Below are 25517 nucleotides of genomic sequence, written 5' to 3' on the forward strand. Positions count from 1 at the left end.
AGATTAAATTTAGTTTAATTTTAGATTTTTTTTAATATATTCTTATAAAATCTTAAGTTCAGCTTTAAATAAGAAATATATTAAATTATAAGAAAATATTTTATTAGATTTAATATTAATAATATAATCCGCAGAGTTATAAAAAGATAGTTATTAAAAAAAATCTATAGAGAATATATCTTAGAACTGCTTGAGTTTAATAAGAATTATCTTAGAATTTAATAATAAATTATAAGATTTTTTTTCTAATAGTTAGATATCTTCGGGAAGCTTAATAATAATATATACTTTTATTAAGTTTTAAATTACTTTAATAAATTAAGTAATAAAAAGCAGTAAAATAAATAATATACTAAATTATTATTAATAATTCTATACTAATAAGATAATATATAAATTATAAAATATAATTATTAAAAGTAATACAGAGCTATCTTTTAATCAAAAATTCTAATTAATCTTTATATAATATTATTTAAAAATATAGATATCTTCTCATGAATTAGTAGCAATAATAGAGACTTTTTATATATTATAAATAAAAATAATAATTTAATTAATAGCTTTAATCTTTGGCGCAGTAATTAGAATATATTAAAGATTATAAACTTTAATAAACTAATAATTAATAATATCTACTTCGGCGCAGCTATTTAAATCTGTAAAGATTTTAAAACTGTTTCAGATATAAATAAAAATATAAAAATAATATATAATCTTTATTATAAATAAAAAAATTAAAATTATAAAATCTATCTTAATTTCTCTACTTTTCTCTCTAAATTTAATAAAAATTAATAGATTCTAATAGATTAAATTCTTTTATCTTTAATAAAATATTAATTTATAAGATATTAGATATTTTTATATATAAAATATTATAATTAATTACTATTCTTTTTAATAAGATTTTTTCTATAATTTAGAATATCTTTCTTAATAATTTTACTAGTAATTTCTTAGAAGTGCTTGCGTGACTTATAATTACTAAATTAATTATTATTTTACTTATATTTTTCTCTATTTTTTTATAGTTTATAATAATAAATAGTAATAGTTATTATTTTGTTCTGCTTCTCTGATAAATAGAGAATATATTTTTAAATATAATAATTTAAATCTGATAGTAGCTTAGTAAAATAGAATAAGACTTTTTTTTTTTTTATTTAGCAAGAAAAATATTACTTTAAGATATTAAGATAAATATAAAACTCTCGCGGATTCTGGCTATATTACTAATAAATCTGTTTAAGTTAAATTATAATATTTAATTAAAAAATAATAATATTTCAAATTAGTATAAGAGTCTAATCTTTAAATTAAAATTATAATTTTTTAAGAAATTATCTTTTTTTTAGATTTTTATTATTTATAAAATAGTATTATCTCTATTTATATACTAAATTTATATAGCTAATAACAGCAAGAATCTTATATTTTTTTAATAAATATTTTTTAGATATATTTCTAAATATATATTCTAAATTAATAATTTATTCTTAATATTTTTAGAAATTAAAGTTCAGAATAAAATAAGAAATATTTTTAAATTTAATTTTTTTTTTATTTTTTTTTAATTTAAGAAAGAATTAATAATATTTTAAAAAAATTTTATTTAGAGAGCTATTTCTTTAGAGATAAATTATTCTTTGCTATAAGTTAGTAATTTATTCTAATTAATAAATATAATTTTTTAGCTATTAAATCTCTTTAATAATAAGAATAATATTTAGCAAGAATTCTAGATTAATTTAATTATTAAGTACTTTTATTTCTTTACTATCTTTAATAAATAATATCTTTCTTAGATAGTTAAAAAAAGAAAAATTAAAATATAATAAAATTTACTTATCAGAATAGAAAGCCTGTTAACTAGATAAAAAATTAATTATAAAATACTATATATTTATTTAATAATAATAAAGATAGTCTATATTTATAAAATAAACTAATTCTTAAAGAATTAATAACTTCTTACAGAGAAATCAGTATTTTATAAATATTAGAAAGATATAGAACTACTATTAATAATCTTATAACTCTTATAATCACTATAATATATCATCTCAATAACACAACTCTCATAATTACTATAATATATTATTCTGATGATCTTTATCCCGATAGCTGGGTTATTCTATCACAATTATAATCTATATTTATTAATTCTTATCTTAATTATTAATCTCCGCGGTAGACTTTTGCTAGATAATAAATAATTAAAAAACAGTATAATTATAAGTGCTATAATATTTACTATTTTATAGAGAATATATATATATATTAATCTTTTTTAATTTTATAAATAAGATATTAGAATTACTTAGAGATTTATAAGTTTTTTTATTATTTACAGAAATTCTGAGTCTCTGCTTTAATTCTATAATTTATTAAAGTATATTTAATTATTTATAAAAATTTTTAGAGAATAATAAAATTATATTTATTTTAATTATTTTTTCTATAATAACTTCGCGGTTAATTTTCAGAGAATCAAGAGAATCTTTACAGATATAATATTTAATATTTTATATAGATATAGTTTTAACAGATTATCTCGCGGGTTTTAAGCAATAAGATTATAAGAGTATATATTAAGATAGTATAAAGAAAGTATATTTATCGCGAAGTTAAGATAATATTTATATTATTTAAAATATTATTGCTAGTTTTCTATCTAGCTTCTCTCGCGGATAGTATATCCGCGAGGATTCTGTGAGTTATATATTATACTAGCGTGATTACTTCGCGAGGGACTGCCTCCGCAGCATAGGCATTCCTCGCGATATATTATATCGCGAGGGTTATAAGGATTACTATCCTTACAAATACTTACTATTTATTTTAGTCAATAACTATTAGAAACTGTTATGCAACTGGTTATAACTAGCCACAACTGGCCACAACTGGCCACAACCTCGCGGTAACTTGCGCCAGCGGCCTACTATGATGATATGATATGACATGGTATAGCCTTTCACGAGTTCTTAGTTCGGTCAGTTACAGTTTATGTGTGCTATCATCGCTGGGATAGAATCAGATATCAGGTTTAAGTATCATCCACCACCCATAGACAATATATGTATATGTATATATGTGTGTACAAACACCAGCCAGACGCAAAAGGAAACCAATACTCCGCAACGCAACGCTATAGTATGACGGAGGATACTTCATTTAGTATACAAGACTGCAAGACTGGAGATTGAGATTGAGATTGAGATTGAGATTTGGCCCGCATGCATGCATATATACATGCAAGCAAATAGATAATATAGATACCATTCATCTACATCGTCCCCGTGTATTGCTGGTTGAATTCATTGAAACGGGGGACTAAACATAGTAAGTGTTAGCGTGGGTTGAGGTAGAAGTAAGTAAGATGGGGTGGCGCTTACGGAACCCTCGGATGGTATGGCAGCCGCTGTCTTCGTAGATCGCGTCGGCTTTGTGTAATCTATATATAGACCGGTTAATATGTATGACGCGGGCGTTGGGGAGAGGGGAGGGGGATGGGGGGGGGTACAGTTCGCGGAGGGCGTCTCGGCGGTTAGTTGCCTTTGGACCGAGTGGGTTAGCTGTCGTCTGCTCTCGAGGCGTTGAGGGTGGGTAGGATGGCTTACTGCTGGATGGGTGGATAGGAATTGAGGGGGTGCGTCTTTCACGGCTTGGTTCATGCGATCCCACCTAGAGGGTTGTTAGGTCTGATGTTGGAAAAGAAGGTGGGGGGGGGGGGGTTGAATTGACATTTCAGCGGCAGCCTCGGGGTTGAAGCACGCTTTTGCCATCATCACTATACGCAAAATCATTAGTGACATGATAATCAAATGTCGGACAGGGTCAGCATACTCAGTCCCATCGCATCGGCCTCGGTCTGGATGATAGTCAGTTTCAATCTCTCATCAGCGAGATGACAAGCTTACCTCCTGCGCCCGCGAGTGCGGCAGCTCGAAGAAGAGGTTCATGAACGCCGAGGAGAGCTGTCCGGAGATGTCAAACAGGAGGACCAATGCAGCTATCGCGCCGATAGTGATGAAGTTCCGGCTGAGTCTCTCGGAGGTGTGGTGGGCCACGACGTGAGCGATTTCATGGGCCAGGACAGCAGCTGTACCGTCGGTGTCCTTGCAAATGGGGAGGATGCCCGTATACACGAACACTTTCCCGCTGCGGTGCCAGTCAGTCAGTCAGTCAGTCAGGAGAGTCCGGGTGGCAGTAAGGTAAGGTCAGAACGTACCCCGGAAGAACGAAGGCATTCTGCTCCGGATCGTTGATGACGTGCACTTTCCAGTCGGCGCCTTCGATCGGAGCATGGGGGATCAGCTGCGAGAGGATCTGTTTCACCCTGATGGTGATGGGGTGGTTTTCCGGGAGGATCTTCCCTCGGGTCTGTTGGAGCACTTCCTGGTAGCTCTGCTGGCCGATTTTCAACTCCCACGCCGCGGGGATGCAGTTGAATCGGCGACGGCCCGTTATCTGCGGAACAACATCACCTCAGCCATCCGGGTCCGACGGCGAAGAAGAGAGGGGCACGCACCTCCACCGTCTCCAGATTGTAGACATAGAAGCCTCCTCCGATCAGACCTATTATGACGTAGTGTTGTGGTTTGGACTTGTGCACGAGCTGCATCCACAGTGGCTGCCGCGAGCCATTGTTGGTATCGAACCGGCGGTAGTTGTTGGATCGCCAGGCCTTGCTGTGAGGGGAGTTCGAAAAGGGCCGGGATGGCGGACGGAAGGCCCGGAGGGGAGGCTGGAGGGAAGAGGGGCGGGCTGTGCCTGTTCTCCACGAGAGGGAGCGTATCGAGGGCGAGACGCTGCGGGAATGTGATGGGATGCGGCGGGTCAAGAGCGATGACGCCGGGGCCGGCGGGGGAGGTGGGACGCGGAAGAACGCGCGCACTAACGGGAGGCGGAACATGGCGAGTCGCTTCGCATGATATATGACGGGGAGGTGAGGGGAAGTAGAGGAGAAGCGGCTGGGATGGATGGCTTAAGCGCTGTTGGGGATGAAGACGCGTCGTGATAAGTTGGTGAACAGGCGGAGTTGCGCCGGATGTATCAATAATAGTAGTTAATTGACCACCGCTTTACGCCGGTTCCGAGGCACGCGCCTGGGAGCCTCAGGCACCTCAGGCACCACTCAGGCTGGCCAGAGACACAGCATGCAACACAGACATGATATGAAGTATTGCATGGCGAAGGAGGCATTCTTTGAACAGTCTAGACAGATAACAAAAATATAAAGTCTTGTCATTGTTGGTGTTGTGGAACATTAAATTGCGTCTGCACAATTTATCGCCAGTATACATAAAGAACTACTGAAGGCAGCGCTGATAGTAGCCGCGCCCCATGGCCAACCTTTGGACACATGGCACCCTTCGCTTAGACCTATTTCGAGACGAACATCCGAGGAAGATCTAATCTAGGACAGACACTCGGTACAATCCACCGCTAAATGCAAATCCTGATAAATATAGCAACCTTAACTCATGCCATGCGTATACTTCCGGCTCGCAACGCACCCTCCATCCAGGCCGCCGAACCTTTCACCAGATCCTGGCAGAGCCAATCCAGAGCAGCCCATGGGACCCAGTCACGCCGTCCATGCAGTAAAGTTAGTCTGGTTTAATAATAGCATCAAGTGGTTCATGAGCACGAGCACCAGATCCCACTAGCCTGCAACCGGGAGAAGAGCAGCCCGAATGACGCCCACGATGAACTCGTGGCCAGCGAGCATGGCCTGGAGGAGATGCGATGAAACACTTCTCCTCTAGAAGATCCGCCCTACAGCCCAACAACCCACGACTGCGATTCTGGGACGAAAGACCCGGATCGATGCGATGCCCAGCCGCCGGGATACACCTTCTCGAGACGCCGACGGCAGACATCCAATGAGCCCCGGCAGTATTCCGCGCTGCTGCTCTAGGTGACACAGCAAATGCAACAGGTCTCACCCCCCCGTTAGTCGGATCGCGAATTCAATGCCAATGATCTGCCCGGCGGTTACGTGCAGAGCGCCAGAGGCCCGGAATTGAGATCCCCGGGGACGAGGCCGAAGCAATAGTGGCCAGCGGGACGCAGCGCCTTCAAACAATAGCCAGATGGGGCGTGCACTAGAGAAAGCGTCTGGATGGTGCCGGTCCGCGGATGAGTTCAGTCGGATCCGGAGCATTTCTCTGGAATCGATGATACCTTTAGATCCGGTGCCCCTCTTTTAGACGCCGGGGAGGGTACGAGATGCACGACGGGCGGCTACATCCAGTCTGACCGGCGATTCGCTGGGATTGCACATCGATTGTTTCCTTTCTTTTTCTTTCTATTGGCAGACGGGCTTGCTTCTATTCTCGTGCATTGTGTTGTGCTGTGTCCTTGAGATCGAATCGCCGGATGTTCTGGGCGAAAAAAAACCATCAGCATGCATCCCCGTCACTTGTTGGGAGTCGATATGCTGCACGGCGCACAAACCATGCAGTGTGCCTGCCTGTGAACCCCACCTCGGAAGAGCCAGACAGCCATGACATAACGGCTCACCCTTCTCGGAGATATTGGAAATCCTCCTCAAAATTTGCCGCAAGCACGGTGAAGGAAATCTTAGCCTGGGGAGAGGGAGGGGGAGGGGGAGGGGGGCATCCACCCAGCCATGCGGAGGGATGGGATGGATGCGAGGTGTGATTGCTGCACGGGCTGCATTTTCAGCACCCCTGCTTAACCCAAAGGGGGGTAGGTTAGATTATGCACCGATCTGCGCCGGATAGCGCAGTGTACACTGGTCCAATCTTGCATTTTTTTTTTTGCGGTGTGGTCGGCCTGCAGGTGGACAAAGAACAGGGCCAGGGCCATGCAGGAGAGGAGCGACGCGAGAGGAAGACCAGGCATCGGGATAGTAGTAGTGACTAGTGAGCGCACAGGTCACAAAATCGGGTGGAACTGGCAGGCTGACCTCATGGCGAACGGGCCTGATTCGCGGAGGGGACGCTAATTGCTGCAGGAATGTGATAAGAAACGGCAGCCGCGTTGTGACAAGCCTGACAGCGACTCGCTTCCGTCTGTGCTGCGTGCTGACCGACTCTGTCGGGCTGGACAAGACAGGACAGGGGACTTTGTCTGTCCGGGGAAGTAAGTCGTGTTCCCTCAAGGTCGAGGGAGGTCAAGCTCAAGGGACGGGCCAGGAACCGGTCGGTTCCATTGTTCAAATGAGACATGGTCAACAATGGGAGAGAGATTCGGGGTAGTATGTGCGACCGTGCCTGGAACCGCCGGCCAGATTTAGGGGAGGGGAGCCAAAGGTGACAGGCAGGCCGTGTGACTGGCGGGCGATGGTTGCAGAACCAGCCAAAGTCAAAATTCAGTTAGTGGCCATCCATCCTGTCATTCTCCCCACCGGGCCCCGCTGTCAGATCTTGGTCGGTCCTGGCAGTGGCAGGCAGTCAGTCAGTCAGACGGGATCATGGGACAGCCAATTTACTCCGGCAATAGTTGAGAAAGGCTAATAATTATGGCACATTGCACGAGGGCCGGGGAGTGGGCGATAAGAATAGCAGCAGGACACACCCAGGACCAGTGCCTGGCGGCTAGATAATTGGGACTAATTAAGGCCAGGGTCTTGGCCGGCCGGGATCGCGAGGCTAGCGTCATCTTATCACACCTTGGCCAAAGTGTGCTTGGTCGCACAGAACCCTGCTGGCCAATGGCCGCCAGCCCGGTGGTGCCCCACTGCAGCACGGTTGGCTGCGGCTTTTCCCGCTCTGCAAGCAACCATGCCACCGCCGGCCAATGGCCCGCCAGAGGGGGGAAGCTTGGCTCCCCCCCACTAAACTAGCCCGGAGGCTACTGTAGGTGCTGACTGCTGGGCGACTGGATGGCAGTTGATGTTGATAGTATCACTAACGATCTATCATTCATTCATCATGCTCCATGACCTCCCCCCCCCCCCCCCCCGCACACTGCCGCCCAGCCCCCCCATTGGCCCCGTCTGACTGTCTGCCTGCACAAGACACACAAGACCCTTGTCCCAGAGACCAGAGACTAGTCCCCCTTGGACGCTGGAGGAGGGATTAGCCGGTTGGCATTGCAATGTGCCTGGCATTTTGGTCTCCCCCGCTCCATCAACGGCTTTTGCTGGACTTACGTCGGCCTGCAGCACCACATGTAGGTCCTCGCCCTCGCATTTCCCCCATTGGGGCAAGGTCTCTCCCCAACACGAAGTAATTTGCCTACTATTGGTGGGTGCACCGCTATCAGGCGCAATCGGACCCGGTCGAAGATGGTGAGGGTGCTCTGGATTCTCTCTGGCTGACTGACTTGAGAGTAATCTCCCCCCGGAGACAATAGTTCCCCGTTGATATGGCAGAAGCCCAGGGTGGTACCCGAGGAGAGGGCTTCCGGGGTGGCACGGCCATCCATCAATCAGTAGACTGGGAAGACGATCGTGGGACAGACGAACACAAAAAACACAAAAAAAGAAACAGAGTCCCAATCGTGCAGGCGCCCAGGACTCGCGATGCGCCGGCCAATCAGTCGGGCGCCAAATCGACAGACTTCGCAAACGTCCAAAATTAGCGATTAGGGCCGACTAGCTCCTGTCCGTGCAGGGCTCCCTGTTGGTGGTCGGCAGGGATGCGCCTCCAGCCTTCATTCCCCTCCTGGTCGAAAATAGAAACATCATGGCTTGCCTGCCCTGGCTGCTGCAGCTCCATTCACGTTTTAAAGCTTCCGCCATTCCCACACTGCCATGCCTGCTCTCCCAGATCACTGTCACTGTCCCCCCCCAGCGTTATCCCCCCAACCGCCTCCTTCGTGCCGCCGCGCCTTTCGTTCTCTTCTTATACCTAATTAGATAGCAAAGGCTGCTGGTCCAGCTTTTCCCTTAATATTTCCACTTCCCCCCCACCCCCACCCGCAACAGCTCCCTGCCGAACTGTGTCCTGTCCCTCTCGAGTCCAAGTCCAAGTCCAAGTCCGATATCACAATGCCTGCTGCCTCCAAGAAGAGAATCTCCCCCGTCCGGGTCTTGTCTATCAAGGCCGATGAGTCGTCGGGCAGCGAAGGGACCTCGACGGGTCCCATGGACAAGAACCCTGCCAAGTTGCACAAGCGATCTCGTTCTGGTAGGTGGCTGACACCTTGGACATCCATCACCTGGACTGGTGCCAGACATGCCAGACATGCCGGATACTGACCGAGGCTCGACCTTCCCCCAGGCTGCTTCACATGTCGCCTGCGTCGAAAGAAGTGCGATGAGAAGCACCCGTCCTGCTCCGCCTGCGTCAACCTGTGCGTGAAATGCGAGTACAAGCGTCCGATCTGGTGGGGCAACGCCGAGCAGAGGAGGATCCAGAAGGAGCGCATCAAGAACAAGATCAAGCAGACCAAGATGAACGAGCGCAGCAGTGGGGGGTCGTTGACTGGTAGGTGGTGGTGGATGGCCCCTGGGACCGTGGCCCCGTTCTAACCGGCCCTTCGATGGCATCGATATAGAACCCTCCATGCGCAGTCGCAGCATGGCCGTGGCCTCGCCCACCTCGCCCGAGTATGAGTTTGGCCGGCCTGTGTTCCCGGAGACGTACGACATCTTCGCCTCGCACCTGCCGACGCCTGCTGCCCTGGCGCCGAGCCACCCCTACGAGATCGACGTCAAGACGGAGCGGCAGACCTTCATCAACGACGTGCCGTTGCGCCACGACTCGAGCAGCTCGACGTTCAGCACCTTCGCGCCGCCGCAGTTGAACGCCCCGCTGCCGACCTTCCCCGGCGAGGACTGGCTGCACGACGAGTACTTCGGCCAGCTGCCGGCGCTGCCCAGCATCGGGATCGACCCGGCCCTGGTCTGCGACCAGACCATCGGCCAGACGTATGCCCTGCTGCAGTCCAACATCCCCGTCAGCGAGCACGACCGGCCCCTGCTCGACCACTTCATCCACAACGTGCTGCGCATCATCTTCCCCGTCGTGGAGGCCCACCAGCGCGGCCACGTCCGCGCGCAGGCCATCCTGCAGGCGCTGGAGACGAACAGGTGCTACCTGCACTGCTGCCTCAGCGTGGCCGCCATCCACCTGAAGACGACGGAGGGCCTGGTGGGCGAGCAGATCGACCACGACATCATGCGCAACCGGTTCGAGGCGGTGTCGCAGCTGTGCCTGGCGCTGGGGGAGGACACCAACCACGAGGAGATCCTGGACGCGACGCTGGCGATGATCTTCTTCCACTGCTCGGTGGGGCCGGCGGACGACTACCTGCCCGACATCCCCTGGTCGGACCACTTCCAGGCGGCGTCCAACCTGGTGCACCGGCTGGGGCTCCCCACCGCGATGCCGGCGTGCGGGAACCCGTACATGCTGCCGCCGTCGTTCACGATGACCCTGGCGGCGTGGATCGACATCCTGGGGTCGACGATGCACGGCAAGACGCCCGAGTTCGCGCACACGTACCGGGGCAAGCACCTGAGCGGGTCGTCGCTGGGGCTGCGCGAGCTGATGGGATGCGACGACCGGGTGATGTACCTGGTGTCGGAGATCAGCTGCTTGGAGGCGCTGAAGCGCGAGGGGCGCATCGACGAGATGGGGGTTTGCTCGCATGTGTCGGCGCTGGGGCAGCAGCTGGAGTTCACCGAGCCGGCGAGCCAGACGCTGGAGAGCGCATTGCTGCCGTCGGGCGCCTTCTCGCCGGAGATCCTGTCCAAAAGCATCACCGCCGCCTTCCGCCTGGCCGCCCGCCTCTACCTGTGCAGCCTCGTCCCCGGCTTCGACCGCTGCCAGCCCAGCACCGTCAACCTCGTCGCCGCCGTCGTCCACGTCCTGCAGTATATCCCCGCCGGGCCCGACGGCTTCGACCGCTCGCTGGTCTGGCCGCTGCTCATCGCCGGTGCCTTTTCCGCCCCGAAGAGCCACTTCCGTACCGTCATCGCCGACCGTGCCGCCGCTCTGGGCGAACATGCCCGGCTGGGCAGCTTCGGTCGCATGTACCGCGTCCTGCAGGAGGTGTGGCGCGTCTCTGATGAACCCATCGAGCCCATCGAGCCTATCGAACCTATTGATCCCATCGAACCCATCGAGCAGCAGCCCTCGCAGACCCCCGAGCGTCCCTCCTCCATCACCGAAATCCTCAGCCCCGTCAAGCACGAGGAACCCGAATCTCCCAAGGACGCAGCCGCCCCGTGGACTCTGAAAGAAGTCAAGACTCCGTTTCTGCACTGGCGCGAAGTCATGCAGCAGAATGGCTGGGACTATCTTCTTCTCTGATCGTCCTCTTTCTCCTCCTCATCTTCTGAGATGATGCACAGTTTAATATCCCTTGATGGGACCCTTTTCGTCATTTGTTTGTTCTTCCACTTTTCCGGCAAAAGTCCAGATACCCCGTTCGGCATGAGATTCTTCCGTTATTGCTGATATTCTCCCGCTGTCCCTCCCACCCGGCTGGACCGGGAATGGTGGGACATGCATCATGCATGCATGCATGCGTGAATTTTCATTTTATCTTCATTTCATTTCTCTTCTCTACTCGCTCCCCACGAGGTAGGTGGAGCGGGGATAACCAGAGGCATTGACAGTCATCTCACCATCTTATTCTTCATCGTTTCGCGATTATTATCATTCATCCCATACCCCGGATCATGGCATGTGGAGTGTTGTGGAGTTTGGATTTATGATTTATCATCATTCTGTTTTTCTACCCTTTTCTCTTCTCTTTTCTTTCATTTTTTTTTTCTGATGACAAAACTGACAGAAAACCATATTCTTGACGTGCTCATGTTTGCTATGATTTATTGACTGACTGGTTGGATGCGTGCATACATGTTTCTTTGATTTGATGATTTTTCTTGCTCCTGTTTCGGGTTTGGAAATTGGTGTTCTGGGCATTGTGAATTTCTTTTTTGGGGTTGGTTGGGTCGTTGACTGGTTGTATGATGGGTTGTATTAGGGTGGTGGGTGGGTTGGCAGATAGCCTAGGCTTGGATAGCATGGAAAGGAAGTAGAAGAGAGGAGGGAGAGAGAGAGAGAAAATATCAAGAAATCACGCTCGTTACAACCTTCCCCCCTCGGTAACATGTAAACTCCACCCGGACTGCCCTAACCCATCACCTGCTCTATGAAGTGATAAAGAGCATTCTTGCAGATGAGCTTGCCTGTCTATTTATTTACCTTGTGACTTTATCCCCCTCTGGTCCCGTCATCCCGTCATCCCGTCACAGGAGTGGACAGTTGGACAGTTGTAGAGTTAGAGTTAGACAGTTTTACTAACAGAGTACAGACAAGAAGATATCCCTCAGTCATGAAAGAGAACAAGTCCCTACCTATTCGCCTCCCGACTGCTATTCTCTGCCAGGGTTATGCTATGATTTGCGCGTATTCATTCTTCGTATCCCCTATCACCATTCCTTAGTCCCTATTACCATTACCTTTATTTATTCTGCGGTGTCTGGTCGAATTATCTATTGAGATGTTATAGTTTGTGACTATCTTTTAGTATGTGGATATTGATACTGGCCAAGTAACTGATAGACAGACAGACAGCCAGACTATGCCACTGAATAATATGATCAAAGAACCCTCATAAGCAGGTAAGCATGTAAATTTCAAATACAAGATTTTGTATACAGCAACTAAATAGAGCAAACATCAACCATCAACAGCCTTCGCATATGTCCTGTACATCCAAGGTACCTGATTTGTATCTAATCAGTGACATGCCTATTTCAGCTCCCCAGCCGGAATAATACTATGCTAGTCAGTCAACACCCCAACGATGCATCCTACATCCTACATCCTGCATCCTGCATCTGTGCATAGAAATTGCAGAAAGCCAGGTAATCTCGGTCTGTGAGTACTTTCACGTGGCCAGAAGTCTGCGTACCGTAGGTAGGTAGGTAGGTAGGTAGGTAGTTAGTTAGATCGGCTCTCATGAGCGGGGTATGCAGCGTTCGCGGAAGGATTAGGATCAGGACATAGGATGGCGGTTGAGGGGAAAGTTGAACCCCCTTCCCTCCCTTCACAGACACTGAGTCAACACGGGTGATATGAGATTCAATCTGAAGCTGGGACATTGGAAGGAAGCATGTAGTCAGGTAATCCTCAACTGAGTCTGTACACGCATGCTACGGTAGATGTAGGTATGGGGTGGGTAGAAGGGAGAAGGGAGAAGGGAGAATAAGCGCTGAACGAGCCCACTCAAGCATGGTCATGGTCATGGTCATGGTCTCTAGTCACAGGACAGGACAGGACAGGACAAGGCAAGACAGGCATTACTTGCCTATAGCCATGCAAGACCGAAAGGGCGATTCGCCAACCAGCCAGCCAGCCAGCCAGAAGGCGCAGTTCCACGCCGTTGGCGTAACCAAGCTGATGGTGATGGTGATGGATAGCTCCGGGCTTGGATCCGATTCGAGCCCGGCGCTATTTTCGTCAAAGGCACTGGTGGTGTAGCTCCCAGCCTTGGACAATCTCTTGTCTTTGGGCTGGTGGTTTATTGGGAGGTTGTATCGTCCCACAATGCAGCTATAGTTGGGAAGACGGTGTAGTCCAACAGCATATATACCATCAGTCACCAACCGAGTCGACAGGAACAAACAGTGGCCTGTTGGCCAAAGAGAGCACTGAGCAACTACCTGCTAGCCAGGAGCATCTCCCCCGATGGATGGGCAACTGCTCCCCTCAGGACCATGCACCGGCCGTTGAGCCGAACTGCAAGCGTTGGTGTGACCATGTTGCATATTGCAGAACCGACGCCAAGGCAGGTGACAGACAGACAGACAGACAGACAGACAGACAGACAGACAGACAGACAGACAGACAGACAGACAGACAGACATGACATACCCTTTCTCGCAGGCACAGGCACAGGCACAGACACAGACACAGACACAGACACAGACCCCGCGCGATCTGCCCTCCATGGCATGGCAACGGAAGCGGATGCAGAACCGGCTCATTCCTTCCCTTCGTGACAGGACGGAAAAAAAAAAAAAAAAAACAGGACAGGACAGGCCCAGCAAGATGACATGCAGCTAGTGACAATGGAATTGAATTGAAGGATCCAGTCCGCGCCAACCACGGGACACAGGACGCGGTGTCGGATAGACCGTAGAGTGACGAAGTGCCATGGGCCCTTGGGATCTGATCCGGATGGGCGAGCCGCCCGGAGGCCAGCCGGAGGACGTGCGCGTTGCCGCGGAGCAAACCAGGAGGGGCCAAGTTGTCGAGGAGGGTCTGGTCTGTCTTGGGTGATAAGGGGGTGTGGGTGTCGCTGTGTCTGCAGGATCCGTCTGCATGGGAGGAGTGACAGGTGGAGGGGAGTTGGCGATATTCTTTCTGCAGGATTGGGGGGGGGTTACGGGTGCTGGTTTGGTATTGATGGTAATTCCTGTATTCTGTAGAGAAGTTGGAGAGCTTGGGAAAGCATTAGCAAGTCAAGACAATAGAAGGAGGAGGGATTGAAGGAGTTTCAACTTCCTCCCCATGATGCGACGCTCATACTTCACCTCCTCCACCCGTCTGTCTGTGTCCGCTGCAAGCCCTCGACGATCGCCACTTCGCAATGCCCACACCCACACCTACACCCACACCACCGCACGCGCAGCACCTGCAGCACCTGCAGCATCATCAGCAACAGCAGCCGTGAGAAGCAACATGGCATCGCATCTCATTCATCCATCGGAGCTGAGGATGACGGGTTACCCAGCCTGCCTACCCTACTAGCCGCCCGAGGGAGGGCTAGTCCGTCCGTACGAGACACAGAACCGTTCTGGTACTGGTACTGGTACGGGTACGGTGACGGCGTCAGGACGCGTACGGTACGGGGAATCCGTCTGCCTTTGCCCGGCGTCAACTCGAGATAATAAATAATCTCCTCCTCCACTGCCCTTTCCCTCTCGCTCCCTCGTTCTCTCTCCTTTTTCCTACGGCTGAGGTCCTGAAGATTCCGTCTTCTTACTTTCCTTGATATCTCCTCCTCCCACCTCACCTCACTTCACCTCACTCCGGGCGAGCCGCTGCCCTCCACCTCTATATACTCCACCACGCCGCCTACTGCCACGCACAACGTGACCAGATCAGATCAGGCCAGGTCAGGCGCGCGCCTCGCGACCCCATCACCCATCACCATCGCCATCTCCATCTCCCAGACGTGTCGTCTCCTCAAGCAATCTATCAATCACCGCCAAAATGCCCGCCAAACCCATCCTCCACCCGCTGAAGACGCCCAAGAACATGACGTTCCCGTCGGAGCTTCGCGAAGACATCAACGGCAGCAGCAGCAGCCTGTCCGGCGGGGGCAGCAGAAACGACGACGGTCTCTCGACCCCAATCACCCCGCCAGCCGCCTACACGGAGTTTCTCAAGGCATTCACGCCGATCTTCTCGCCGGACGGCAACGGCGGCACCGTCACCCGCTTCGTGTGGGATAAGACCAACCGCACGCCGACGTCGCAGCCGGCCAGCGCCGTGAGCGGCTCCTTCAGCTTCTCCGACCCGGCATCAGCAGGGGGAGCAGGGTCAGGGTCAGGGTCAGGGTCAGCAACGGCAGCAGTCCGTCCCGCCACGGCGACGCTGCCCCCGCCGTCGCCGTACGGGTCCATCCCGCCAGCGCGCCGCGACATGCTCAGTCTGCGCCGTCTGCGCATCCCCCCGGCCATGCGCTACTCGCCTACCCTGGAGACGCCGCGGAGCGCCTCGGCCATGCTCTCGCCCTACTCGCCGTCGGACTGGAAGCTGCGCTACTGGGATGGGCCGCGCAGTGCGACGACCAGTCGGGTCAGCGTGCGGCATGTCGTCACGCACACGGTCACGTACAAGCGGACGCAGCTGGATGCGCCGCCCAAGGGGAAGCGGAGAAGGCATAATGAGGAGAAGGAGGAGTCATGAGACGGAAGATTGGGGGGGGGGGGGGCATGTTCTGGCTTGGTTTAATTTGGTTTTCTTTGTTTGGTCGAGGTTACTAGCGCAGGGTTCGGCGTTGGGAGTCCGGGGAGCGATTGGTTTGGTTTTGGTTTGGATTAGCAGACAGACAGCGCGATTTGAAATGATTTTCTGCTTCTTCGCTTTAACTTGTGCGTATTCTACACGCTTGTTGATTGGGGTAGTAGACTGTAGACTGTAGACTGTAGACTAATAGATTGCTCAATGAGAGCACTCTCCGATGACAGCTACCGATGCCCGCCATGCCCTATAAACATGCAATAAATACCAGGGTAAGATCAGGCCAGCCATATCCGATTCCGATTCCCCCCCTGCTATGACCCTCCCTGCCACTCAGTCGACTTTCATACTGGCCCGGCCTGGCTCCATCCTCCACGTCAGAGTCAGTCCAAACACCATACCATCGGTTCTATCATCCACGATACAATAGATGACCAGTTGCCCTCAAAACCAAACCACAACACCATAACCCCTCAGGCTCCTTCTGAACCCACCCACATCCACCTCCCCCTCCAGAACTAAAACCAAATACAAACCCACTTCATCCTCTCGTCCCAAAGCAATGGCACCACGTGTAAACCACTACCCGCATGGCGGGCCAACCGCGCGATCGGTGCCCGATAGATAGATCGATAGATAGATAGATAGATAGATAGATAGACAGACATAGCCGACCGACTAAGTAAGTACGGCGCTGCAGGCTCGCAGGAAGCAAGCAGCGCCGTATTGACTTTCCGGGGGGGGGGGGGGGAAGGGATGTTGCGACGAGGCTACTTACGGCTACGGCTACGGCTACCCGGGGGGACGGTACGGGTGACGATTGGGTGTGGGCCGCCCGCACATAGCCCATAGGCTTTGGGCTAGGGGGGTTGGGCGCGGTAATGGGCCTTTGGGAGGGGTTGGACAGGCGCGGTGGGTTAGTTCATTTGGTTGGGGTTGAGTGGATTTGAAGAGGGAGAGGAGGGGGGAGGGGGGGGAGAGGAGAGGAGGGTATGTGTATAGCATGGTATGTTTTTTTTTGGTGAATGGGGAGTAGCCCTACGGTACCTAGGGTTTGTGGTGTATGCTGGGTAGGCTATAGTGTAGTGTGGTGTTGTGTGGTATGGTGTGGTGTAGTGTGATTTTGACTGGGAGGATTGTAGCAAGGAGATGGGATAGGTAAATTAGGTAGGTAGCAAGGTAGGTAGGATGAATCATGAATGTCAAAGACTCGAAGAGATAGAATCAGTAATAATCATAAGTGAATGTACAGAGTAGAGCAGAGCCTCTACCTTACCTTACCTACCTACCTACTTACCTACCTACCTCTACCACTAACCCATCCATACCGTACCCTTCAAAAATACCCCTCTCACTACCTAGTACAGGTCAAACCCCGTCACCCCCCCGTAAATATCACCTCCATACGACCCCCATACGACCCCCTCCCTCTCCATCCACCTACTATACAGTCCTACCAACTTCCCTTACCACCCTACCAGCACAGTAGGTAAGAGTGTCCGGTCCGTCTACACAACCCCGGCGGCAACCCTACCCTCACGATTGGAACCCCCACCGCAAGGGAATCGCAGCCAAACCTTCCTTGCTATTCTATTCTGCATTACCGGACGAATCAGCAGCCCTGACCGGGTAGAAAACAGCCGCAAAGGGCATAGTGTGGTGCGTGATGGGAGCCGGGCTGTGATCTCGCACGGGGGTGTTGGGGACCGTGATTGGTTGACAAGGCGCGCTGAGGTGTTTCAGGTTTGTGCTGAAGAATTGCGGATGCAGGAGGATAGATGGGCTGGAGGGGGGGGGGGGGGGGGATTGGTTGGATGGGAAGGGGGGTTCGATGGGTTCTAGATTTTTGAGGGGTTGAGTTGTTGGTTGTTGGTTTATTGAGTGAGGGTTGTGATTGTGAGATGAATATTGATGGATGATGGATGGATGTACTCCGTTGATGTACTGTAGGTGGATTGGATTGGATTGGATTGGGTTGGACTGTAATCATCTGTTGGTGTTGGCTATGGCAAGGTGTCTTCTCAGCCTCATATCTGTTCAATCTCTGCTGCTTTCTGCTGGCGCTACATGTTGGTAACTACTATACAACATGTCAAAAGACTCAGCTGCTGTCCGCATTTAAGCGCCGCGGTGGGGCTTGCCGGCGTCCCTCGTCCCTCCCTGACGGACTGATTGGCCCGCCCGGCCGTGTGGGGGATTGGATGACGTGTGGCGACGCCCATCGAGCCCTACGCGCCGACTCGACTCTATTTTTGGTCGGACAGTCCCCGTTAACTATGTCATCTGAAGGATTCCATCACCAAAGTTAATGCAGAGCCATCCTCCTCATCACACAGCAGCCGTCCTGCCCCCCCTTCCTTCCTTCCTTCTTCCATTGCCGCCGTGCTCTCAGTCTCAGCCGCCCCAGGATCCTCCGCGCCAACCATCGCCATCTGTCTGTCCAATCCAGCCCGTCCTGACCACCCTCCGTTGGTGATGGGCCACAGACATGGGCCAATCCGTACTGTCGTGACCGGGTCACTGCTGTCCGGCGCTTTGGGAGGTAGGTAGGGAGGGAGGGAGGGTAGGTCAGCGCACGCTATCAGGCGCTGGCCAAGGCGCCGGGTATCTGCAGGCTTTCCTATTTTCATCACAGGCCAAGGAAGTTATTTTGGGGAGGGGTCCTGATTGGGCTGCGTCATGGCGCATGCGGGGGTATGTAGGTAGGAGGTACATACATTGAACCAGGAGGAGGGACTGCTATTAATACTATTCTGTCTGGGTGGGATATTTTTGGTAACTCCACGGCGTCTGGGATGGGATGGGATGGATATATGTAGAGGGTGCTCTGGTGTAGATGGACGATGGGATGGTTTGATGGTTTGATGATCTTGATGATTCTGATGATTGTGATGATTGTCCTGAGAATGAGTCAGTCTGAGGCATTCTCGAGTCGACGGACCGGTTGGTCTGGTCTATCCGACCACATCCTATGCCCCTCCTCGGAGTACTATACCTTGAGAATCCTGCTTGCTTTGATTCGGTTTGACTGGAGCAGTAATCAAGCCCGCCCATCGACGTCTTAGTAAGGCACCCACCCTCACTCGCCAACGAATGTCCCTACTGAACCCACCAGACCCGAAATGCCCTCGACTTGACACGACTTGACACGCCTTCCCCTCCCCGGCCCGTGACAGGCCTGCCAATGACCGTGCCCCGTCGACTGGGACAAATATAGAACAGACTGGGCGGGCGTCATTCTTATACAACCTTAAGCGCATCCCCTGCATGCGAGGGCCGGTCTTCATCACCTGCGGTCATTGGGGCAGGGCCAGTCGTGGGCCAGGAATGTGCCGCCCCGCGTATTGTCCCATGTTGTCTCCCCCCTCTTGTCTGGCCCATGTGGTGGATCTGCGTATTGCCACTGTCCTGTAAGTCTGATTACTGACTGAGATGGGGTGTTGGAAATGGCAGTGGCAGTGGCAGTGACATAGTGAGGTGTTACGGGCTGCGATGGGATTCTTTGAGTGTTCTTATTATCTTTGAAGGGCAGAAACGCGGTGTGATGCCAAGAGGCTACTATAATTAGCAGCGCGGCGGGAACCCCTCAAACCCTCAAACCCTCAACCCTCAACGGTCTTCTCTTTCTTCTCTCTCTCTCTCTCTCTCTCTCTCTCTCGCCCTCTTCCTTACTGCAGATCATCGAATCTCCCCACTCAAGAATGGCCCAGAGACCGGTCCGCGCCATCGCCATCCCCTCCTAACCGTCCGTAACTGCCTGAGACCCGACCAGCACCCGCCCTCCGATGCCTCCGTCTGACTGTGATCCACTCGTGCCAGCCACCATTTCCATTTCCATTTCCCTTTCCCGCGCCTCCTGATCCCGAGCCCGAGCCTCGACCTCACCACCAGACCATCCTATCCAACCCACCAACCCTCCACCCTCCACCCATATCCCTCCATCCATCCGACCGCCACCGCCATGTCCTACTCCCTCCCGACGCCCTTCACCCCGGACAGCGGCGCATTCGCTGCCCTCGACCCCTCGCGATGCCCCTCTGACGCCAACACCAACACCACCATCGCCATCACGGCGCTCGCCCGCTTCGAGTTCGAGGCGGGCAAAGCCAACGACGGGACCAAGATCCTGATGATCGAATGGGAGGACGACAGCCGGGGCTCGTTCCCGGGGGGCTCGTGGCACGTCGCGTGGGAGGGCAAGCAGGCGGTGCTGCCGGCGGACGAGAAGACGAACGACCACACGCGCCGGCTGTACTTCCTGCTGCCGCCGCACGTCACGATCCCTCCGGCCGTCACGCTCTCGTACGAACTGCCCTCCACCGCGCCGCCGCCGCCCGCCGCCGCCGCCTCCCCGCCGGACCCCCTCCACCTCAACCCGCTGCCCGCCATCTTCCCGCCCGAGCTGGGCGCCGACGGCCGCTCCGCCGGCAAGAAGGGCGTGTTGCACACCATCTGGGCCAAGAAGCGCCTGCAGGTGCTCGAGCACGAGATCAACCACGAGTGTCGCGCGAACGCAGAGGGCATCGCCCTGCACATGGCCCTGCAGGAGAAGGAATGGATCGAGTCCAACTTTGGCGTTTCGCTGTCGGCGGAGCGCCAGCGTGCGCTGAGCCAGGGCCATCCCGATCCGCACTATCCGATGGGGCCAGCGACCCCGGTGTCGCCGAGCAGTAGTAGTAGTGGTGGGGGCAAGCTGGGCGATAAGCTGAAGGGGTTGAAGCTGCAGACCAGCGAGCGGGAGCTGTCGCCGAAGGACGGTAAGATGTTTTATTCTTCCCTTGGAATTGCGTGGCATGCCTTCCGTTTCGCTCTAGATCCGAGTTGCAAATTGCATCGCCGTTGCCAGTGCCACTACGCCCGTGCTGACATGAAGATACAGGCCACCACCACCACCACGCCGCCGCCGCCGCCGCCGCCCGCCATCTCCTCTCCCCGGCGTCGCCCGACGTGGCCGTCTCCTCGTTCAACTCCTTCCACGGCATGCACCCCAGTCCGGTGTCTCTGGCCGATAGCCTGCGGACGGTGGTGCACTACCCGCCTGAGTCGGTGCAGGAGCAGCAGAACGCGGCGCACGACACGGGGTTCGCGACGATGGGGATGGGCATAAGTATCGGGACGGGCAGCGCGGAGTCGGGCGAGGAGCTGTTCGCGAAGGCGCTGAGCCCGCGCACGCCGGACCTGCCGCGTAGTCCGTTCTCGTTCGGGCCGGTGCATATGTAGGGGTTTGTTTGGACGGAGGGAGGGAGGGTGGATTGATTAGCGTTGACTTATGTATTTACTTACTTACTGACTTACTTACTATACATCGATGATATCCCAGCGTGTCTGTGATTTGAGTACTGACTGTGACTGACTGTTCATTTAAGATACTATGTATGCTGTCTGTTCAACCTTCTTTAACCATCCATAAGGATCCATCTGCTGTTGGTTGTGGTTGTATCGTATCAGATCCTAACGTATCCTCCTCATCTCCCCTCCCTCTCAACCACCCAGACAGACCCCAAAAAAAAAAAAAAAAACAAAAGCAGACCAAGCCAACCAATCAATCAATTCCTCTTCTTCTCCCTCCTCTCCTTCTCCCCCTCCTTAACATCCTTAGTATCTTTCGAAGAAGCCGAAACCGAAGCATTCTCCTTCCTCCTAAAACTCTCCACCTCCTGCGCCTCCTTCCGTTCCGCATACCACTGACCCGCCTGCAACACCAAAACGCCCACCAACACCAACGCCAGAATCGTATTACTAGCCGCCAACACCTTCAACGAGTCCTCGCGATTCAGAATCTGGCCATCCTCCGCCTCCCCAGCCGCACCCGCACCCGCACTCCCACTCCCAGCGTCAGGAACCGAAGCGGCCAACTCATCCCCATAAACCCCCCGACTCACCAGCCTCAGCCCCTTGACCACATTCGCCACATACACCGTCACGCCGCACATGTACAGGACCAGACTGGCGCCGTCGAAGAGCATGTTGCTTTCGCTGGGGCGGTAGAGCTTGATGATCAGGCCGGCTAGGCCGAGGAACATGACGATGTGCAGGATGCGGGGGATCAGCGGGGGGGAGGCGTGCAGGAAGCGCAGGTGCGATTCGAAGTAGTCGAAATGCGTGGGTGGGGTGGGGGTCGGGGACCACAGGATGGGGTAGTCGTAGGGGAAGAGGCTGAAGATGAGGCCGAGGAAGAAGGATACAGCTGTTTTTTTTTTAAAAAAAAAATTAATTGTTGGTGGTGGTGGTGGTGGTGGTTTTGGGGGGAGAAGGGGAGGGGGGATGGGATTGGGGGATGGGATTGGGGATAGGAGGGTGATGATGGATGGATGGACTCACGGCAGACGATCAGAAAGGTCGCAAACGAGCTGTTGCGGAAGGCCATGGTTGCAGAGGCCGGCCCGGTGGGCTGCGTAGGATGGATGATCTGGGGATGTGCGGTGCGGTGCGGTGCGGTGCTGTGCTGGACAGGAGATTGGGGGTGTGAGGAGGAGAGAGCGCGAGAGAAGACAGAAGAGGAGGTGAGATATCGGAAGGGAAATTGTGGTTGCGGCTTGGCGCGGCGGGTGTCAGAACTGGCCAGAACCAGACTGGCCACTAGTACAATGCCTATCTGCCCGTCTTATCACGGACTTATCAGGCACCCAATCACTAATATCACCCCAATCACCCTGTCACCGTCTGTCACTGTCACTACAATCATACGGATAATCATCCCAAATCAGAATAAATCTGTACACTTCTATGGCTATATCAAACAAACAAATGACTCCAATGACCAACATATATGGTATCTCCCGCTATCCCGCAATGCAATAAGATCAGACGCAACATTTCTTCCTTTTATTACCGCTGATACCGCGGCAGCGACTCATCCCCGCGCGCCGCACTGCCCACCAACTGGTGGTCGCCTTCTTCGTCGTGGAACACCGGCGCGGTCGGCGCGTCTGACTCCGGGGCAGGCCCGGGGGATGATGGCGCGGACGCGGACACGGACACGGAGACGCCAGGGACTGACATCCCAGACACAGATAGTCCGGGAACAATCAATCCGGGTAAGGAAATCCCAGGGGCAGACAGGCTGGGTACCGACACAGACATGCCAGGAGGGCACGCATCGTCCTCCGGCGCACTGGCCTCCGTCATCAGCCGCTGGCGCTCCAGCTCCTGCTTGTCCTCCCCCGTGTCCGCCGCCATCGTGCTGCTCCCCGGCACCACCGTCTGCACCGACTCCGCTGACACCACCGCCCGCGGCGTCCCGTTCTCCCGCGACGGCAGATGGTGGTAGTCGTTGATGTGGTCGTCCTCCGGCAGCACCGGCGCCGTCGGCATCGCCTCCGACGGCCCTACCCCGGCATCGTCCGGCGGCCGGCTGGGCAGCAGCGTCTGCTCCGCCCGTCGTAACCGGCTCTTTTCGTCTCCAGGCTCCTCCGGCGTCGACACCATCTCTCCCAGCGAGTGGTACGGTTGCGCGTCCGGATACTCCTGTCCTCCGTACTCCGGCCAGTGCGACGTCTCCTGCGGAAACCCGTAGTCCTCCTGCGCCGGGTAGTCGACGTCCGCAGGGGTCGGGCTCTGCTCCGACCACGCCTCGCCCTCAGGATGATTGGACGCATGGTCCCCCGGCGACGGCTCCGCCGGCTTCACCCCCCGGCGCGAGTCCCGCGTCCCGATCACCACCTCGAACAGCACCGCCACCACCCCCTTCTCGCGCCGGATCTGGTCCGTGTCCAGGATGTTGCCCGCCCAGTTCGCCGTGATCGCGCTGCTGTTGACGTCTGCCGGGTTCAGCACCTGCCCGCTCGACGAGAAGTTGCCGCCCGACGACACCAGGTTGAACCGCGGCAGGAACCGGTCCGGCGACGTCAGTTTGCCCCGGAGGTCCACCACCACCTCCACGTAGTACCGGAAGTTGATCATGCTGCCCGGCGTGCGCGTGATCGTCGGGAACGCGTCCTCCGGCACCCGGATCGACGTCTTGACCAGCGCCGTCAGGCTCGCCGGGTCCACCACCAGCGGCGCGAACGTCTGCGTCAGGTCCTTGCGGAACACTCCCATCGTGCGGCTGCTGCCCAGCGTCAGTCCGCCCAGCCCTGTTCGCGACCGTGGGTAGTAGTCCTCGTACACGGGCTTCTTGCCGTTGCCCGACTTGCCGATCGGGATCGCCGGGTGTAGGTCGATGCGCCCCTGCCGGTACAGCGTGACGATGATGCCGTGCGCGCTGCGCACCTGCTTGCAGTGGTTGATCGTGACGTTGATGGGGAGCGTATCGCCCGGCAGCACGCCCGCGCGCAGCACCTCGGCCTTCGCCATGATCGTCTTGTCCGTCACCGACGGCGTAATGCTCCGCACCTCGCTATTGCGCATCCCTGTGCTGGTCGACGAGCTCGGGTCGCTGGGCACGTGGAAGCTCTGGCTGCTGTTGCTGAGCCGGCTTGACGAGCTGACATTGCTGGGGGCCGGGCTGAGCGGGGGCCGGTCGCCGCCGTTCGCGCCCTGGGCGACGGGTTCGAGCGACAGCGAGTCGGGCGCGTCCGAGCCGGTCGACTTGGCCTTGGCTTTGGACTTGGACCGGCGAGAGACCGGTTCGAGGGTGACCACGCGCGGTTTGGGAGGAGGGAAGGGGGCGATATCGATGTTTTCTAACACGTTGACGCGTCGTCGGCAGGTGGTGGTGGGATTGATCGTCGTCGGTTTGGTCAGGGTGGACGTAAGCATGTAGGAAATCGTGCCGCGTTCGAACTAGTGCAAAAGAATCGTCAGTACAGACCATTAGCGCGACGTTGAGCCACCCACGTTGATGCTACTGGGTAGCGCATACGGGGGAAAGGACATCTCGAAGCGGAACTTGTAGATCCCCTCCTTGAGCCGACCTTCCCCGCAGAGGACCACCTCGTCCTCGAACAGTGTCGACAGCCCGTTCCCCAGGTATTCTGCGCCGCGCCGCCCGCGCCCGGGGCCCAGAAACCCCAGGTCCGGGGCGGTTTCGCCCGGGGGCACGGTGTTCTTGAAGACCTTGACGAAGCCATGTAGATTGACAACCAGATGTGTGATGCGCACGGGGCGGATGACGGTGAGGACGACGGTGCCGGAGATCACATCCCCCGGGAAGTAGGAGCGCCAGGGGTCGTCGGGTTCGATGTAGTAGTCGGTGATGCTGCGGTTCCGTTGGCCGAGCTGGGAGCGAAACTTGGAGAGGAGGGAGCTGCGATTCCGACCGAGCGGCGAGGAGGGTTGGGAGGGGAGAGGGTTGACGGACATGACACACGCGTCGCCCAATCCATACACGAGGCGTGCGGCGCCAGGCAACGGAGAGCAGACGGGCGAGGTAGCGAGTCGGTCGAGTCGTGAGCGAGAGCCAGGGATAGAGCCAAGACCACGTCAGGGCAGGATCAGGAGAGGGGTCGGAGGGGGGGAGGGGAGGGGGGGTGTGTAGCTGGCGGAGGCAGAGGGGGACGGCGGCTCAACTGGCAGCGTCACTTCCGATTCAGTGAACAGTGCAAGTCAAGTGACGACGAGGACGGAGCGGACGGACAGCGTGGAGTCGGGGTATCGGCGGACGCAAGGGGCGGCGCGCTGACAAAAAGGGAGATGTCCGGAATGCGATCGAGACAGTTGGAAATTCTC

The 25517-nt window shown here is 53.0% G+C and overlaps 7 protein-coding genes across 7 annotated transcripts; 3 read left to right on the forward strand and 4 right to left on the reverse strand.

Moving 5' to 3' along the window:
• Nucleotides 1-3046: 3046 nt before the first annotated feature.
• Nucleotides 3047-5217, reverse strand: BO70DRAFT_360411 (M48 family metallopeptidase). Its single transcript, XM_025542774.1, has 9 exons — nt 4535-5217; nt 4235-4473; nt 3924-4164; nt 3850-3874; nt 3748-3793; nt 3624-3687; nt 3527-3558; nt 3399-3457; nt 3047-3336 (listed from the first exon to the last, which is right to left on the reverse strand). Exons 1-9 carry the CDS (start codon nt 4916-4918, stop codon nt 3290-3292), a joined length of 1137 nt encoding a protein of 378 aa, XP_025401658.1. The 5' UTR covers nt 4919-5217; the 3' UTR covers nt 3047-3289.
• Nucleotides 5218-9022: 3805 nt separating this feature from the next.
• On the forward strand, nt 9023-11668 carry BO70DRAFT_360416 (Zn(II)2Cys6 transcription factor). The gene is made up of 3 exons (XM_025542775.1): nt 9023-9107; nt 9201-9407; nt 9478-11668. Exons 1-3 carry the CDS (start codon nt 9065-9067, stop codon nt 11235-11237), a joined length of 2010 nt encoding a protein of 669 aa, XP_025401659.1. The 5' UTR covers nt 9023-9064; the 3' UTR covers nt 11238-11668.
• A 3005-nt stretch (nt 11669-14673) lies between these two features.
• BO70DRAFT_360418 (uncharacterized protein) lies at nt 14674-15879 on the forward strand. The gene has a single exon (XM_025542776.1). It carries the CDS (start codon nt 15156-15158, stop codon nt 15852-15854), a length of 699 nt encoding a protein of 232 aa, XP_025401660.1. The 5' UTR covers nt 14674-15155; the 3' UTR covers nt 15855-15879.
• A 2641-nt stretch (nt 15880-18520) lies between these two features.
• On the reverse strand, nt 18521-19579 carry BO70DRAFT_203157 (uncharacterized protein). Its single transcript, XM_025538609.1, has 3 exons — nt 19199-19579; nt 18904-19131; nt 18521-18808 (listed from the first exon to the last, which is right to left on the reverse strand). Exons 1-3 carry the CDS (start codon nt 19287-19289, stop codon nt 18657-18659), a joined length of 471 nt encoding a protein of 156 aa, XP_025401661.1. The 5' UTR covers nt 19290-19579; the 3' UTR covers nt 18521-18656.
• A 290-nt stretch (nt 19580-19869) lies between these two features.
• Nucleotides 19870-21128, forward strand: BO70DRAFT_287497 (uncharacterized protein; the record flags this gene model as incomplete). Its single annotated transcript, XM_025539239.1, has 2 exons — nt 19870-20665; nt 20788-21128. The coding sequence occupies 2 exons, from the start codon at nt 19870-19872 to the stop codon at nt 21126-21128; spliced, it is 1137 nt and encodes a 378-aa protein (XP_025401662.1).
• A 326-nt stretch (nt 21129-21454) lies between these two features.
• BO70DRAFT_386001 (putative secretory component protein shr3) lies at nt 21455-22407 on the reverse strand (the record flags this gene model as incomplete). Its single annotated transcript, XM_025545783.1, has 2 exons — nt 22230-22407; nt 21455-22095 (listed from the first exon to the last, which is right to left on the reverse strand). Exons 1-2 carry the CDS (start codon nt 22273-22275, stop codon nt 21455-21457), a joined length of 687 nt encoding a protein of 228 aa, XP_025401663.1. The 5' UTR covers nt 22276-22407.
• Nucleotides 22408-22624: 217 nt separating this feature from the next.
• rim8 (pH response protein PalF) lies at nt 22625-25151 on the reverse strand (the record flags this gene model as incomplete). The annotated part of the gene is made up of 2 exons (XM_025545256.1): nt 22625-24632; nt 24687-25151. The coding sequence occupies 2 exons, from the start codon at nt 25149-25151 to the stop codon at nt 22737-22739; spliced, it is 2361 nt and encodes a 786-aa protein (XP_025401664.1). The 3' UTR covers nt 22625-22736.
• Between the last annotated feature and the right edge of the window lie 366 nt (nt 25152-25517).

Source organism: Aspergillus heteromorphus, assembly GCF_003184545.1.
Source record: "Aspergillus heteromorphus CBS 117.55 chromosome Unknown BO70scaffold_6, whole genome shotgun sequence".
NCBI classification, from domain to species: Eukaryota; Fungi; Ascomycota; class Eurotiomycetes; order Eurotiales; family Aspergillaceae; genus Aspergillus; species Aspergillus heteromorphus.

Excerpts from the sequence above, each read along its gene's own strand:
- BO70DRAFT_360416 (XM_025542775.1), top strand. The coding sequence starts at position 9,065 with ATGGACAAGAACCCTGCCAAGTTGCACAAGCGATCTCGTTCTG. Across the intron at positions 9,108-9,200 it reads GCACAAGCGATCTCGTTCTG|GCTGCTTCACATGTCGCCTG; the intron begins GTAGGTGGCTGA and ends ACCTTCCCCCAG. Across the intron at positions 9,408-9,477 it reads CAGTGGGGGGTCGTTGACTG|AACCCTCCATGCGCAGTCGC; the intron begins GTAGGTGGTGGT and ends GCATCGATATAG.
- BO70DRAFT_360418 (XM_025542776.1), top strand. The coding sequence starts at position 15,156 with ATGCCCGCCAAACCCATCCTCCACCCGCTGAAGACGCCCAAGAACATG.
- BO70DRAFT_203157 (XM_025538609.1), bottom strand. The coding sequence starts at position 19,289 with ATGGGCCAGACAAGAGGGGGGAGACAACATGGGACAATACGCGGGGCG. Across the intron at positions 19,132-19,198 it reads CCCTGCCCCAATGACCGCAG|TCTGTTCTATATTTGTCCCA; the intron begins GTGATGAAGACC and ends ACGCCCGCCCAG. Across the intron at positions 18,809-18,903 it reads AAGCAAGCAGGATTCTCAAG|GACAATCATCACAATCATCA; the intron begins GTATAGTACTCC and ends ACTCATTCTCAG.
- BO70DRAFT_360411 (XM_025542774.1), bottom strand. The coding sequence starts at position 4,918 with ATGTTCCGCCTCCCGTTAGTGCGCGCGTTCTTCCGCGTCCCACCTCCC. Across the intron at positions 4,474-4,534 it reads ACAATCTGGAGACGGTGGAG|ATAACGGGCCGTCGCCGATT; the intron begins GTGCGTGCCCCT and ends GTTGTTCCGCAG. Across the intron at positions 3,794-3,849 it reads GGCCGATGCGATGGGACTGA|TGATGATGGCAAAAGCGTGC; the intron begins GTATGCTGACCC and ends TTTTGCGTATAG.